The sequence below is a fragment of the Astyanax mexicanus genome, chromosome 3 (assembly GCF_023375975.1).
Source record: "Astyanax mexicanus isolate ESR-SI-001 chromosome 3, AstMex3_surface, whole genome shotgun sequence".
In the NCBI taxonomy this organism is placed as follows: Eukaryota; Metazoa; Chordata; class Actinopteri; order Characiformes; family Acestrorhamphidae; genus Astyanax; species Astyanax mexicanus.
Window position 1 is genome coordinate 48,640,975 of NC_064410.1, and position 17,761 is coordinate 48,658,735.

The window sequence follows — 17,761 nt, forward strand, 5'->3', positions numbered from 1 at the left end:
ATCATAATGCTGGGCCTTCATAAAGTTATGTCAAGATAAAATGTAATATGTGCTTTTTGGAATAAAACACATATTAAATCAGGCAGGTCAAACTCCAAGTACAAGCTAAGAGAGTCTGTAAATACCTGTGTAAACCTACACTGTGGATCTCAGCTGATTGGTGCACTTGAGAGAGGGATATCCAGTTAGTACTGTTAAGTCTTTACAAAAAAAACTATACAGAACATTTTGGCTTCAGATGATTTTTAATGCCTGCCATTTTATTTATTTACAAGTTTCGTTAGAAATACAACATAAAATATGCATTCTTATTATAGAGATGAAATTAACACAAAACGCAAACCCAAATTACTCTTAGCAGTCGACAGTATTCAGTTAACGCAACAAAACAGACAATACTTGTGGCAGCGCATTTCTCTGCTTTGTCTGACCTGCGTCAGCAAGGCTTTTATCTGCTCACTCAGGTACATTAACATCCTTGTTTTGGGCCAGTTTATAATGATTATGCATTAAGTGATGTACAAAACAGCAGATACTGAACCATCACTCTTAACAGCTTGCAATGGCCCACACTGGTATTACATCATTGTCTTTGTATCTCTGGATAAATACTGACATCAAAAGCAATTAATCCTCTAAAATCACTAATGTGGCAGGAGGACATTGTGGCATGTTAAGAGGTTTCTGCCCACAGTACTGCACAATATCTGATAAAGATTTCCCAATAGGACAGATTTTAGTGGTACTCAATCTTCTTTATCCTTATCTTTACTGGTGATTCTGATCGTCTGATCCAATGGGCCATGGCACATGAGGGAGAGTATGTGTGAGATTCTTTAGTCCTTACATCACCTCAGTTTGATCACCCAGTAAAGGATTACGAAGACAAAGAGAGCAAACAGCAGCATGTAGCAGTAGATTTTGGTTTGGCTTCCTCTGGAAAGCAGCTTCAGTCTGCCCATGGTGGCTCCCAGCAAACCGCCAGTGGAGTCAAAATCTGTGTCCTACAAAGTTTTGAATAGAAACAGAATTTAAAGTTTAGACTTGTTGTGTGTTCAAGAAGGAAAAATACCAAACTGTGCTGGACAAGAATACTGGTTTAGGCAATCAGTGATGATCACCAGTGAGATAAGCACAACAAAGGCTTAACATAGTCTTAACAAATAACCTTAACAGTAACCCTAAATTAAGCAAAAAAGCCTGCATTAAAAAAAAACCCAAACAACCATGTGACAGGTTCCATTTGCATAATGTGTCACAATACAACATCCAACACAGGTCACATGACAAAAATGCAAACTTACCATCTCTCCCAACATTTTATTCTGGTGTTTGACTTCATTTCCAATGTCAATTGATAGCTGAAAGAAAACAAGAACAAACAAATGCATTAAATGTCAACCTCACCCCAAATTTACATTTAGATTAATTCAGTGTAAATATGTGAACAAATCCTCTTATTTATGAAGCAAAAAATATAATTTTTTTGCATACCTAGAAGATAATCATGTTAATTATCTTAAAGGCAAAAGATCAATCAATACATCAAAATGACCTATTACATCATTATGCACCAGCATGCACTGAACATACCATTAGATTAGAATATTCTACATTCACACGTGTTGCAGCCTGGACCATGTTTTATGCACCCAATTAGAACAAATGTTCTAAATTTAACAGGAAGGAGTGGAAAAAAGAGAAATAAGTGCAAAAAACATTAAGAAATAAATATTTTATCCTATTCAAAAAAAAAACAGTAGAACGATTATTAATGGGTTGTATACAAAATGATATGGACCCTAAATTGGTTAAAAGTAAAATACTTACATGCTTCAGTGCATTTACTTTTGCTCTAAGACCTTCCTGTAAATGTTCGTTCTCCTCCTCATAAACACTGTACCCACTTGCGACATAGTTTCCTTGTGGGGCTCCCTCACCTGTGAAACATTAACAGGTAACAGAAATGAGTTACATGTTGCAGTTACATTTGTACTTTTCTAAATAATAAACAAGTATACTTCCTCAAAAAGAATCTAACTTGTTATAATTTTCTCTTTTAGATTTATTTCTGCTGACTTATTTTTTGCACGTTAGTTTGTGATGTGTTGGTGACGGCACCTTAAAAATAGCCTGTCACTTCTGAACTTTGACTACAAGCATGTAATCAAAGATCAATCGTATAAAAATTATTATATTAATTTTATTAATAATATTTTTGATCTTTTTTTTTTTTTTTACTCTGAATCTAATAAAACATATTCAACTATTCAAAACATATACTGATCAAACTCAGGAAGCTTTACTTAGTTTTTTTACAAGGTTTCTAATCCAAAGATGGTTACAAAAATCATGTGGCATTTAAAAAGCAGGTTTAAAAGCAAGTCCACAAATTCCTTTGATTTTCTCTTAAGAAAGTCTTTATTTTAAAAAACCTTTTTAAAAAACTGCATGTTCAAATAACTGATATTCCAGACAGAAATCACACCTGTTAACAACACTCATTCCTGTTAATGGAACTCATTTGTAGTATCAATTTGTAGATATAGATATTTAATTTAATGCTTTGTCATATTGCCAAGAATATCGTTATCACAAAAAATACAATGACATATTGTGATATGATTTGAGGGCCAAGCCTAGCTAAAAGCAAGCTAGCTTCACAGACTAAGTTGACAGACTCTCCAAAGAGGAACCCAAGAGGTTCCTCTGCAAAAGAAATATGGTGTTCCTGGTACATAATTTTATATCTAGCTTCTTAAGTCATTGAGGTATGAACCGTTTCACTTTGGATTACTTAACCTAGGTGTGAAAGTGAAAGTACAGAGTGAAGAATAAGCAGTAGGATAGTCTGACTGATTCAGTGTGCAGTCTACACCCTGGTTAGTTATAACGGTACTTGTATATTTATCTGGCTAGCTATCACAACAACTCTGTGGTCTTCTGCAGAACAGCGATAAAACATTATATTAGCTTAGATTTAGGTTATATAATTAGCTACATAACAAATGAACAAGAGTTTGGTAGCTAGCTATTAGCAAAACATCTGTTCGTGGCCTTGTTATCTAAGTTAGCTAATTAACTAGCTAGGTTAGCTTGTTGGCCAGGTAGAAAGTTCCACGTAGGAAGTTCCAGCTAGCTAGCGTTAGAAAGCTTAGCTAACGCAGATTGTGTATAAACTAGCTATAGCTACCTAACAAAACCCGCAGTAAATATAAACAGGTTCTATTCTGACAGTGTTTAGACTGTGTGCTCTACATTAGCCTCTGACAGGCAGGCGGCACCGGCTGGAGCCGTCTAACCCAGTTAGCTTAGCTTAGCTTAGCTTAGCTTAGCTAACCTATCCAACTGTGATTCATATAACTGCATAGAGTGACTCACCCAGCCCTGCTCGCCTCATTTTACAGTCTGCACCTAAACTCAGCCCCTCTCTCCCTCAGTCCCCCGCCGCTCAGGGTTCAGTATAAATATAAGTTAATGCTGAATTAGCTCCAGAGTCAGTCACAGATCTGTAGTTACATTAGCCAGCGCTGCAACTTTAGCCTACGTCCTCTCGACACGACATCCTTCGGGAGCCGCGACGCTTACAGCGATAGAGGCTTTTGGGTAATGTAGTTCTTTGTGTGTTTCAGCGTGGATTACACACATATCAAACGTGTCAAAAATAAGTAAAGACTTTATTACTCAGGTAGAAATATAGACACTAGGGTTTAAAATAGTTATTTAAAAGTTGAAGTATCAACTCAAGTTTTTAACCCAAATAAAAGTGTAAAAGTAATGGTTCTAAAACTACTAACAGTATGAAAGCAAAAGTAATGTAAGTGGGAAAAATGTCATTAAGGACAAAAGCTTAAGCTCTCTCCAAAACACATTTTTCTTAAAGGCATACTGACAGAAAAAAGTCTGTTTTGCCTGTGTGTACTTTTGCGTTCACTCTTGGGCCACTCGTTCCATATTCCGGGAGATTTTATCTGACTTGCGGGCATCTGGTTTTATTGAATTCATGTCTAATATGTATTTTCTGAATTTCTCTGATATAACAGCTCAATTCTTATTCTTCAGGTTAAAGGGCTTCCTCCTTTAAACAGCTATAACATGTATTTGTATCAGGCTACAAACAGGGCTGCTTTATAAATTCATGCAATGCAACTATGTCTTAAAAGCATTTGACACTGTTTTACTCTTATTCAGTGTGGGCATACCTTTTCCTAATATTACTTTTATATTTTTTACACTTACTTTTTAAGTAAAATCTGTTATTTCACTTGTTTTAGTGCTTTTTAAAACATGTTGATCCACAGCATAAAGGCTATAAAACTCGAACTATGCAGCCTTTCAACACACCTTTAACCTAAATATCTAAAATAAAATGATGTAGCCTAAAATATACACTTGCTTCTCATCCAACACTTCTCAGTCTTGACCGTTTGCTATTTTATCAGCCATTCCTCATCATTCTCATGTAATAGAGCTAATCACCTCAAAGTCCCTGTGAAATCCTAACTTTTCTAACGTTACCTCAATCACCTCAAAGTCCCTGTGAAATCCTAACTTTACTAACGTTGCTACCTGTTTATGTGCTACAGTCTGTCTCTCGGATTTTGAAATTTAAGTCTCAAAAGTAGGACGTCTGGTCACCCTAGCTTAGCTCTATATGTAATGTGTAGAGGCCATAGAGCACCATCATTACAGAGAACAATGTTCCACTGCTCCACTGCTTAATTAGTGAGACCTATACTGTTGATTGTTGGTGTGCATTTGCACATCTTTGTCATTAATGGATGCAACTTAAAGCAGCTAAATGTGTTTTTTTATAAGTGGTCAACATTTGAACACATAGTGTAGGTAGTTAGAAATAGAGATTTAAATGGTAAAAGTTTAACATTTAGTGTGCAGTGTAGGAAATAGGGAAGAACATGGTATGAAGTTAAGCTGGCATGTACAACACTGTGCAAATAAGCAAACAGTAGTGGATAGCTAATAAATGATTTATATTTATAAACGCAGCATGTCTGGTGTATTGTCCTATGCTGTGTATACATATTTACAAACTCATATTTCAAATGCCACTGGGCAGGATCTAATATCATGTCTTTTGTCATATTACATGGATAAAGACTGCTGCACTGACCTGCGGGATATGTGTGTGGTTCCTCCTGCATTGAATGTGGATGTGATTTTTTTTTTGCATGGACAGTTCTAGCCAGTCACAGACGATAATAATTATAGTAGTATATGATATACAATACATTCACACTGAAATGAACCCATTAAATATCTTTTGATCCCTGGAAACAGCTCAAAAAAGCAATGCGTTCACCACTAACAGGGTTATAAACAGCTTGGAGGGATCCTGTGAAATTCTTTGCAAGAGTGATTCAGAATGATGACCACTGTAATAGAAGAGGGCGTAGATTTATAGGATATCACAGAGACATGCTTAAGTGGTTATATTAATGCTAGCTCACTTCAGGTTCAGGTTCTGTAACCTGGTTTAAAACTTGACAGTGGCTAATTCCTTTGACTCATGTAATATGGAGAGGCAGTGTGTGCTTTAATATGACAGCATGTAGCCCGAAGGTGAAGCGTAAATGAGCTCTCTAAAGCCATTAACGGGAATGTGATTGGAAAGCTCTGAACCACTGTGGTCAGTAATTTGCTGCTGCACCACAGACTGTGTTTTTGAATCATCACTGCACCCATGCAGTATATCATATCATATCCTACATGTTGCATTTTGTGGGTACACCATATTCCAATATAATTGCATTTAATATACCATCACAAATCATAATATCTGGGACTTCCATTTGTTAAGGCTTATCTATTCCTGCATTCCAGGCTCACAACACATTCCAAGCAAAATGTTGTGGGATTTTATGGCTGGAGCTTTGGATTAATTATTATAATTATTATAATTTTGCATAGACCTCCACACCATAAAAACATGTACTTTGCAAAACCAATGCAAAGTAAAAAACCAATGCAAAACCACTGCAGTCTTGTGTTGCCTATAAATAATGTTTGGAGAATTTTGCAATGAAAAATGTGATGACCCCACACTGTTGCACATCCCATATTGTCACAACCTTTTTGGAATTTTGTTTTAAGACAGAAATAAAGGAATGGATGTACTGTATATTGGAAAATATTGAGAAATTAATTTATACAGTATATATTGGGTATATATTAGGTTGTATATTTTACATGTTACTGAGATGTATCCCACATCCATGTGCATTGCATTTTGCATTATCTAGTTTTGCTTTTTATTCTAGCCCATGCTGTCATTTCTTATTTCCTGTTGTATTGTGTAAGATGTGTAATATCTGTCTCATTTGTGCAATGCCCCTTTATACAGTCTCAATACCCCCTCCTACAATCACAATTTCAATACCTGCCCCTCTCCCCTGCTTTATGAAGATTATGCTGGTGTGCAATAAAAAAATAATAAAATGCAATAATATGCAATTCATGCCGTTCAGTAAATTCACATAGCAAGTTACTTTAGTAGTGCATTAGGCCTAGCTCCACTGGCATATCACCACTGTCTAAATTAAGCAATATAGCTCTAAGATATTACATTTACACAAGAAGGCAAAACATCCCATATTTGGTTTATATTGGTCTATACGTTTTTAATAATTTATGAGGGGAATTCATATATAATATCAGCACAGGTAGAAACAATGTGCTTTATTTACACTGATATATAAAAAATAATAATAAAATACACTTTATTTCTAAATATTTTCTGGACACACTCACAGATGACACACACAAACATACAGCTTGCCTATTCCCAGTAAAGAATTGTTGCCAGTAGAATAGGACTCTTTAAAGCAGATTAACATGAAGCTACTGACACCAAAGGGAAAAAAGACGTCCATCTTTGAGCTGTGGAGCAGTGGAACTGTGTTCTCTAGATTTATGGAGCTCCAACCAATACATTTGGAATGAGTTGGGGCATTTGTGATGAGGCAGGGTGGTGATTATTCAACATCCTAACCTCACTACAATTTTCCTTTGTTCTCAAAAAGTTCCTATGTTCTATTCTGTTTTGTTTCATTGTTTTGTTTTGTTTAATAAATACATTTGCGTCCACATTTTTGCTAGGTTACCTGTATGTGGTGGCGTAATACACTGAGAGCTTTGGCTACAGTGCATTACCGGCTGATAACAGCACTCATAGAATGCTTCTCACATTGCAGGGTCAGAACTAACTGTGGTATAATATACAGTAAACATTCTATACAAAGACAAAGGGCATAAAGACAAAGTGACAGTTCATATTGGGCTGTTAGAGCACAAAGGGTTATCAATGACAGGATTGTGGATTTGGTCCCCAGATTGGTACTCTTTTACCAAGCAGCAATAGTTTACTAGTGTGTATGTGTGTGTTCACTGCATTCCATCTGTACCCATAACAGGTATTGTTAATAGTCTTGTCATGTCTTGTTTAATAATGGATGTGAGAAAGTTGAACAGAACAGGTCTGTCCTGTTAATGACTCAATGCACAGTAATGTTCTGGAACAGTGAAGATGTGCTGCACAGTGTTATCACTGCTTGTGCAAATGATGTAATGTTTCTTGCAACATCAGAGCTAAACGTGTCTGAAATGTCAAGAAAATGTCATACAAAAGTACAGCCAAAGTATTTCTCAAATGACTAATGAGAAAAATAAAAATACAGATATAGTCATGTGCACAACTGGAGCATCCCTGATTGAAGTTGATAAATATTCCCAATAGAGAATATATTTTGGCACATTGTTATACATACATAATACATACATAATTATTGTTAATTTGCTTAAAAAAATTGAATGTTGAACAAAATATGGATATATAAATGTTATGGTAAACTTATGTTTAATTATACCACAGTTAGTTCTGTCCCTGCAATGTGATTGGCTGAGAGGAGTTTAATGAGTAACATTATCAGCCAGTAATGCACTGTAACCAAAGCTCTCCATGTATTACTCCGCGCATACATAACCTAGCAACATTGAAGCACTTACAGCACAGCTGCAAGCAGAGCAGCAATTAACTATTTTACCTCGCAGAGTCTTTACAACCAAACAGATCATATTTTCTCGTTCTTTTGAACTCAAAATCTTTTAATAAACAGTGATAATGAAACTGTGGTACAATCACAATAATACACTAGAGGTTTATGCTATACCGTGTAATATTGGCACAGTGCCATTTTTACACGTTATAGCATGAACCTCAAGTGTATTATTGCTTATATATGTACTTAAAGCACTAAAAGCTAATGTTAGCTAATGTTTAGCATGTTGTGAAGTTTGAATGTGTGTGTGGGTGGGTTTGAAATCTGCGGAAAGCGACAGCATGTTTAGTGTTTGACTTCTAGTCAGTTCCTCAGGAACAAGGCCAGGGAGTCTGCAGAGCAGTGTGTGAGTCGAGGCACAGCAGGTCGTCTGTCATCAGCATTCATCATCATGCTCACAAATCCATTCCATTTCAGTGCAAACTGTGGGTTAACGGCCTCGCTGTGATCAGTCTATTTTTCTCCCATGTGCTCAGGAGACACCATGATCTGCTGGAGATTTACATTTCAATCTTTGTAGAACATTAGCTGATGACATTGGGCAGTCCATAGATAAGTGGTCAATGACAGGTTTTGTTGTTTTGGCTCAATAGTGCTTTGGAATTGGAATGGAACATGCAGAGCGCAGTAAATCAGCTTTAATTCAAGCGTATTTATATGTAGATTGGCTGAACCATATGGCAACCTGGGCATGCAGGTGTTCAGAGTGCTGAAGGAGCTCACAGTCCCATTTCGGGGGACCATAAGTAATTGAACAATTATCAAGCAATCTTAAATAAAAATTGTCATGTTTGCAATCATGTTTGCCTGATTTGCAATCCTTTCAACCCCATGACTCCCTGAAGTCTGCAGCACATAGGCATCATCAAATGTTGGGAATCTTTCCTGGGGATGTTTTTGTTACATCCATTTCCTCTTTGGTCTTTAGGCTTTAAATTATGTATCAAATAAAATATGTCCAGAACGGTAACATACACTATGTGTCTGTATTTTGTGGACACCCCTTATATGTAAAATGTAAAATGTATAGCAGCTAATAGACAATGGTGCCATATACAACGCTACCATTATAAAGCCAATTAAACAATATTTTTTCCCCACCTCCAGGAGATGGCTTCTACATAGTAAGTATAAGGTGTAAGGTGTTATCTTGTGAGTGAGGTTCAACACTGGACAGGATGCTAATGACAAGGCAATGTGAATTGAATTAAGTTCGAAAAAAGGCCTAATCAGCGTCACATTTGTACCAGGAAATAAATCATAGAAGGCAATACCACCTACAGTTGACAGTGCAGTGGGCTGTAAAGATCATGGTTGGCGGCCCCACATGCATATTCTGCAGGTCTGTGCAGTGTTTTTTTTTTTTAGGTTTCCTGGGACATGGCAAAAGTCATGGGACATAAAACCTGTGTTCCTGGGTGTGATTATCACACAGCTGTTCTTTTACAATTGATTGCAAATTGCTTTATCACACCATCAAGCGGATCCAGATATGAGTCACGATCAGCGAACACACTTTGCTTTGATACATCCCATGTCTCGCATTGCCTTTCTATCTCTCGCTGACTCACTTCTGTGCATGCTTATGAGACAAGGGCTTACTGAGTTACCCCTGCAAGTTCTCAAATCATCCTTAAAGATTCCTTTCAGATTAGTCAGATCACATCAGTCTTATAAATCCCCTTTCAAATACAGGGCTTCTGAGAGTGTCAGAGAGGAAGACAGAATTAATCTTCAGGCAATCTCATGCTCTGTGTAAGATGAGTCTGACAGTGACTTGGGTAATGGCGTGGGACCCGAGCAGTAATGGCATGACCTTAATCATAATGAAACAAAGGATTCTTAGTATTAGTTGAGTCAGAGAGTGACTTGTTAACTTTTCATAATTAAACAAACAACAGCAATAATTCATGCTGTCAAAATCTACAACTACAAACATTTCATTGTTAGACTAACTCAGCTGTGCTTATGCTGATGAGTTTAATCAATTTATAATAATTGGGTTTACATTGGTTGCCTTTGTTACATTTGTTTAGCCTATATAACTAAAAAAAACATCTTTCCTATCACATCTATCCTATTGACATCTGGCATCATTTATTTAGATATTGATACATATTGATATGTAATACTTGATATAAAATACTTTTAAGTATGCAACTATTGTATATTTGTCCAATAGTTAATTGCCTGTCCTCAGTGTTTGATGCTGTAAGAACAAGTTTCTGTTTTCTTTGATACAAAGTATGATTTTGTGATGGCAGAGCTCTGCAATACAATAATGGTCTGCAGAATTAATTTGGCTATGTAATGCAATGTATGTAATGCATGTACATTAATGCAATAACTGGCAGAAGAAAAGAAGGGACCTTTTATTCTGTATCAAGGCAACTCAAATAAAAAAGAGTGCAAATTAATTCCTAACATTTATTATTTAGACAATATAGGTAGTTTTCTGGAAAGGGATTAAGCATATGTTCCCTTTTCAGTCTCTATTCATTGCTGCTTTGTAATGTTCGGAGCATTTAGTGTGAGTTAGAAATGCCATGTAAAAAGCAGAAACCGGTGTCAGAGAACATCAGCTCATATACGTGTATAGTGACAGATTTCCTTTGTGTGGTTTTCTGGGTAAGACCATTTTAAAATGTTAAAAGATGGACAGTTTTTTTTTTTACTATTGAGAGATTCTGTCAACAACAAATTGTACTTTTATTAAGTTTTCTTAGGTTCTAAACTGTCTCACTCCTTAACCCCCCTTTTTCCCTATACACTCCTAACCTTTTGCCCCTCACCCTTATCTCTCACATCTCTCCTTTGTTTAACATAAGTTGGTAGAGACACCCCCAATGATGACACCCCCCACATACTCCTCCATAAACCCTTACCCTTTCTCCCCCTGCTGTGTTCAAAGCAGTTTCTCCTGTATGTAAAGTCCTGCTAAAATGTCTTAGTAGCTCAGTCTAGTTGAGTCTCGGTCAGAGAGTCTCACACAGACAGTAACAGACAGACAAGTCACATGGACTAGTCAGGCGGACACAGAGGGAGCAACGACCAACTAAGCTGTGCCCGTGTAGATTTTCTGTCTGCACGAGAATAAACTCAAGTCATCTCTCAAGCTGTCTCCTGATTCCTGATTCTGACTCCTGATTCCTGAAAGCCGAATTTCTAACAACTTGGTGCCGTGACCCGGATGGCCTACTGAAACCTACTTGGTGAGTAAACGCCATTTCGAACTGAAGAGAAATTTTGGCTGGATAAAATAGGAGTCAGTAAATGTTATCCTCTCTGAAGTGAGAGATGCTTGTTTGTTACTGTTAGATCAGAATTAGTAACTGTTATCCTCTCTGAACTGAGAGATGCTTGTTTGTTACTGTTAGATCAGAATTAGTAACTGTTATCCTCTCTGAAGTGAGAGATGCTTGTTTGTTACTGCTAGATCAGAATTAGTAACTGTTTTCCTCTCTGAACTGAGAGACGTTTTGTTTTGTTACAACTGTAAACTTAGGATTTGTAACTGGGATCCTCTCTAACAAAGAGAGACGTTTTACTTAGTTAGTGTTGAAACTTACTGCTGTAGTCCTCTGTGAAGTACAGTTGGTTGGTATCTGCTGGTAGTGTCTTTGTTTTGCTATTGTTTCAGAGCTTGGTTTTGTTCTCTTGTTTTCTCACCATGTCTGCTAAAGGCCAAAACATTAAGAATCTTGCTAAACCTCTTAACTATAAAAGCAGCACCTTAGTTAAGGGAGGGACTGAAATGCCACAATGGTCTGATTCTGATTTTGAAAGCGTAATCAGTGACATTGGGAAGAAACATATTTGTGAGCAAAAGTTAACTCAGTACTTTTCATCCAAAGGTTTCTCTGCTGATAGAGAATGGACTCTTGCTGAGTGTAAAACAGCTTTAGGTTACAGCCTCAAGCACAACTCAGTTAAGGAATGTCTTTTTGTTATTAAGCATTACTGGGAATGCAAGTTGAAATCTATGGATGAAAAGTTAAAAGAAGCAGAAGGAAAGGTCTTAGAGCTAACTAGCGAGTGCAGAAGGCATAAAACTGCTACCAAACATGCCCAGAGCACATGCAAGCAACTGCAGCAAACATTGACAGAAGTTGAACAGCAACATGCCAAACTTAAGTCAAAGTCAGGGCCTCAGTGTTCTCTGACTGTTGCCCCTACTCCAGGTCAGCCGTGTTACAAAGAGGATGGAAATCCTCAAGTAGCAGTCAGGCTGTATCCTGAATTGTCTGAGAGTGACCTCTCTGATGGGTCAGAATCTGTGTCATCAGATAAAGATTCTGACCATGCTACTGGTAAAACACACTTTCCAATCTGTGTTAAAATGAGACCTGTAACTGTTGTATCCTCTGAGGTACTTAATAGGAGAAATGCAGGTGGTGAAACCAGACTAGAAATTGGGCACATTCCTTTAGATGCAGCAACTTTGGACACAATATCCAAAGAGTTTAAACCTCCAAGGGAAATGGGGCTTGACTTTATTGATCTTATGCATAAGAAAAGGAATCTGTACTCACTACATCCAAATGACGCCGTAGCCATTGCTAGCCAAGTTCTTAACATCACAGATGGTAGAGAACTTGCTAAAAAGGTCTCAAATGCTTTGGGTGACAAAGGCCAGAACCTTGACAAAGGGTGGGAAGCTTTTGATGACTGGATTAAATGCAAATGCCGTAAAACCACTGATTGGGGGCAGATTACCAACTGCAGACATAGAAAGGGAGAGTCTGCAGCAGACTTCTGTGAGAGGTTTGAAAAAGTTTTTCTGCGTCATTCAGGTATCAGCCATTACAATGCTGATAACATTAACAATACAACTGATGGTCCCCATTTTAGACAGCTGGTTGAGTCACTACAAACAGATCTTAGACGAGCTCTGGTGACTGCTGTTCCAAACTGGAGAAAAACAAAGTGGGTTGATCTTAAGAATGAACTGGACCGTTTGGATGTGGATCTTGAACCAAACCATGTTCCTGCATCCATACACATCCTCACAAAGAATGGATCAAACTTGGGTCCAACTCAAACATTCACTAATCAGAAAAAAGAGTGCCACTACTGCCATAGAATTGGTCACTTTTCTCGAGTTTGTCGTAAAAAGCAGGCAGATAGACGCAAAATGGGTGCTAGTTCTAGAGGCAACACAATGGAAAATTCTTTTGGTGGGTTCTCACAGGGAAGCCCAGCTGGGATTTCACAAGAACAGATACCACTGATAATCAAGACTTTACAGGGTGTCACAGAGCAGTTATCTTTGATATTCAGTGCTCTACAGGGAGTCACAGGGATTTCAACAGTTTCTCCTGCTTTGGCTTAAGCTAATTTGTCCTGCTACTTAAACTCTTATTTGTGCTTTTTGTTTTTAAGAACTGGATTTTGATGGTTTCAAATCTCAGACCAGAATCTTAAGATTCTTATGAACATAAGTTGAATTTACCATCCAGGTTGAGCTTACCATAAGCTAAGTAGCATGTTAATAATATATTTAAGTGCACTTTTTAACTATTTTGTTTTGTTTTCTTACTAGCAAGGGACTTGAGACCAGTCCTGATTTAGTTATGTTGTGTTGCACAATTTTAGAGATAATGCACCAAACAAAGTTTTTGCAGACTTTAGGTGATGTAGTTATTGCATTTAGATAAAATGAACCACTATACGATCAATTTAAAATTGTTATACACTGAATAAACCACTATACGATCAATTATACGATTCAAGTTTTATATTCTTTTCAGCTACAACCTGTAGTTTGAGTTCCTGATCTGTGGAACTCTGAGTATGGCTGAATTGATATGTTGAAAGTGATCCATATGGTTTCTGGATCAAAGGGGAAGCTAACACTAGCTTTAAAAGCACAATTTGGTCACAGTAGGGTAATACAAATAGTTTTCTCACCTGTGGTGAGAAGAAAACTCGGACAACTAACGAGATTAGAGCAAATGTCTTGTTATTTCTGGTTAATGGGTCATGGTGAGGAAACATGAAACAATCTATTTAGATAAGAATGTCTCATTGGGTTTTGTTAGTTTCTGCTTGCTCCCCAAAACTGAGATCTAGGGTCAGTAAGAGAAGAGGTGGGTAATAGTTCAGAGTCCCGAGGAAGAACCATGATTTCTATTTTCATGGGGGTTACCCTTTGGGATGAAGATTTCAACACACTGTACATTATCATAGCAGCCTCTTCTGAGGGACAGACAGTGGGGATAAGCAGATAAACTACAAAAAAAAAAAAAGACATAATCAACATCAATGAACAATTTACTGCTCAGTGTTTCCTCTGTTACAGATCTGTTGGAGCCAGACAGTGCTCCAGCCAATCCAGCATGGCGAGAACAATTTGTGACGTGTCGGACGCAAGCCTCAACAGTTGAAGAGACAACTGATGTTCAAAGTGGACTTCCCAGATTACCTGCCTTTCACCGACATTGAAGCAATCGCCATGGACATCCACACACACACACACACGCAAACACAATGTGGCTGCTCAAAAGAGGAGATGTGTGATGTAAGAGGAGACATCACCACATGGGAGCAAGCCTCTTGGAAAACCATGGACAACTACTGAAACTTTCTTCATTATTCTTCAGGAACATTTTTGGGACCAAGTAACAGCCATAAACAGATCCAATACTTGGTTACATCAACTTTTCTGACATTTATGGTACAATTACAGTTGTATAGTTACAGCTCTTTAATTGTTTATACATATGACAATTTATTGTACATAGTTTTGTGATTCTCCATGTTGGGAGAATCAGAGGGAGCAATGAGAGATTCTGTCAACAACAAATTGTACTTTTATTAAGTTTTCTTAGGTTCTAAACTGTCTCACTCCTTAACCCCCCTTTTTCCCTATACACTCCTAACCTTTTGCCCCTCACCCTTATCTCTCACATCTCTCCTTTGTTTAACATAAGTTGGTAGAGACACCCCCAATGATGACACCCCCCACATACTCCTCCATAAACCCTTACCCTTTCTCCCCCTGCTGTGTTCAAAGCAGTTTCTCCTGTATGTAAAGTCCTGCTAAAATGTCTTAGTAGCTCAGTCTAGTTGAGTCTCGGTCAGAGAGTCTCACACAGACAGTAACAGACAGACAAGTCACATGGACTAGTCAGGCGGACACAGAGGGAGCAACGACCAACTAAGCTGTGCCCGTGTAGATTTTCTGTCTGCACGAGAATAAACTCAAGTCATCTCTCAAGCTGTCTCCTGATTCCTGATTCTGACTCCTGATTCCTGAAAGCCGAATTTCTAACACTATTCATCATAGTGTTAAAGATTAGGTAACATTTCAGTAAAACAATGTCTGTTATGGCCTTCATATTTCACAGATATTCTTCAGTTTAATCCATTATGTGCAAATTTTCTTTGGCCATGGCATGATGCATGATGTAGGCCATCAGAACATGAGAGTCCATTAACTGCTCCAGTGATCAGTGCGATTATTCAGCATGTTAGCGTTTTAGCATTTTAGCTAATGCTGACTACTGAGGACTGTTTAATGGCTTTAGCTGCAGGCATGTAAATGAATAAGTGTACTTGTCACTTCTTGAACATTCTGCATTTCCACAAATGTTTCATACTGAAGTAATTACTGGGAGTACACTGTAAGGATGTTCAAGGGGAACTCCCAGCTAAATGAAAAATGTTGTAAACTGGACTAAGAATCTCTTATTGTGCGTTTTACAGTGAGGTTTTCAATTTTCCAAAAAAATAAATTCATACATATGTAATTATAATCACATATGTAAATACAGTGATGTAAGCCCCCCTTGTGCAGCAAAAAACATAACTGACCCAATAAGTAATGGGCTTTACAAGACATAGGCAGCATTAACAGCAGTTTTATCAGTAGTTTGTGCTTTAATAACTCTTCTGTGGAAATCGGACCTGATGGGCTTTTACTCCCTACATTACTATCACTATACGTCATTAAAGAGGCTTGTGCTTCCATATCGCTGTAGACAGTGTACCGGTTTTCATTCTTTGCAGCACTTTTAAAAGGTAGGTGTCTCTTAAAGGTGAGAAAAACTATAAACTATTTCTTAATTAAAAAACATTACTTATAGCTCTGTAAAAAAAAAAATGTTTTTTTTATTTTACCAAATTGAAAATCTCTGGAATATAATAAAGAGGAAGGTGGATGATCACAAGCCATCAAACCAAACTGAACTGCTTGAATTTTGGCATAAAGTTATCCCAAAGCAGTGTGTAAGACTGGTGGAGGAGAACATGCCAATATGCATAAAAACTGTGATTAAAAATCAGGGTTATTCCACCAAATATTGATTTCTGAACTCTTAAAACTTTATGAATATGAAATTGTTTTCTGTGCATTATTTGAGGTCCGCATTATTCAGCCATTTCTCATTTTCTGCAAATACATGCTCTAAATGATAATATTTTTATTTGGAATTTGGGAGAAATGTCTGTAGTTTTATAGAATGAAACAAAAATGTTCATTTTACTCAAACATTTACCTATAAATAGCAAAATCAGAAAAAAATGAAATGGTCTCTTAAGTTTTTCCAGAGCTGTATAGAAAATGTACTATATCGACTTAACCTGAACAGAAAATACTGATTTTTCAAAATCAATGAGACAAAATAAGTGTAATTCTGAACTACAGGACAGTACGTATCTCATACACAAATTAAACTCTACACTCCCTTATACTGTATATAATAATTATCATATATAATAATTATAATTATTACTACTATTAAACACATTTCTAGACATTTTAAAAGTAATTTAAGTGTAATTTCGTTGTTTATTCAGTAGGTATATATACTGACATTCCACATGTCACAGATTTGAAAATGGAATATCTCATCCATCTGATACCCTTTATCAGGCTTCGCTTAAGCAATAATTCATAATGCCTTGCTATGAGTTCACTCACTGGCATGAGTTCAATCTCACTTAGTAAATATCACTCACAACTTATGTACATATAGACATTCCGAAGCTGTCACCTAAAGTGTCATTTCATGAACCATTTACGTACTGTTATCCCATGACTTTTGGCATGTCAGTGTATCACATATTACAAGCATAATTTAAAAAAATCATAATTGCTGGTCTTAATCTTTAAGTTAAATCCTCTGCTAGATAATTATATTCTATATATTTTTATGCAAGGCAGCGTGGATTTCTATGAGAGCATGAAGTTATGTTCTCATTCTCATTGATCGTATCGAGCATTAGAATAGTTTATAGTTCATCCTGATTTAATTAATTTCTCTAGGGAGATCATTAATGTCCCACAGCGAGTCAGAAACATGTGAGAAGATAAAATAAAAAAAAGAATCCCCAGAGGAGTGAGGCAACGTGAGATACCATTGCAGTATTGTAATACGATGGAATCTAACTCCCACTCTTGACATCACTTTGAACTGCACTTATAAAAGAATCCCCCCAACCTTGGGCTACACTTGACTCTTTTGTTGCATATTAATTCAGTGGAAGGCTGTGGGATTCTTTGATTTTTTTTTTTCAAAGGTTGAAGCTATGCATAAATTTTCATTTTGCGGTTCTATTTCTAGAGAAAATTTAAAAATAACTGAAAAACATGCTTGTTTTCAGGCTTCTATATTAGCTAGTAACAGTATATAATATCAAGCTTATGTAACCATTGTGTATTATGCATAATTTATTGCCTGCAT

At 36.9% G+C, this 17,761-nt stretch overlaps 1 protein-coding gene and 1 long non-coding RNA gene across 2 annotated transcripts; one reads left to right on the forward strand and one right to left on the reverse strand.

The window, feature by feature from the left end:
* Positions 1-226: 226 nt before the first annotated feature.
* bet1 (Bet1 golgi vesicular membrane trafficking protein) lies at positions 227-3,589 on the reverse strand. The gene is made up of 4 exons (XM_007259807.4): positions 3,382-3,589; positions 1,831-1,940; positions 1,305-1,361; positions 227-1,004 (listed from the first exon to the last, which is right to left on the reverse strand). The coding sequence occupies exons 1-4, from the start codon at positions 3,398-3,400 to the stop codon at positions 849-851; spliced, it is 342 nt and encodes a 113-aa protein (XP_007259869.1). The 5' UTR covers positions 3,401-3,589; the 3' UTR covers positions 227-848.
* Positions 3,590-11,151: 7,562 nt separating this feature from the next.
* On the forward strand, positions 11,152-15,294 carry LOC125799243 (uncharacterized). Its single transcript, XR_007438077.1, has 2 exons — positions 11,152-11,287; positions 14,377-15,294. It is a non-coding gene; the product is annotated as an uncharacterized LOC125799243 (long non-coding RNA).
* Positions 15,295-17,761: the final 2,467 nt, after the last annotated feature.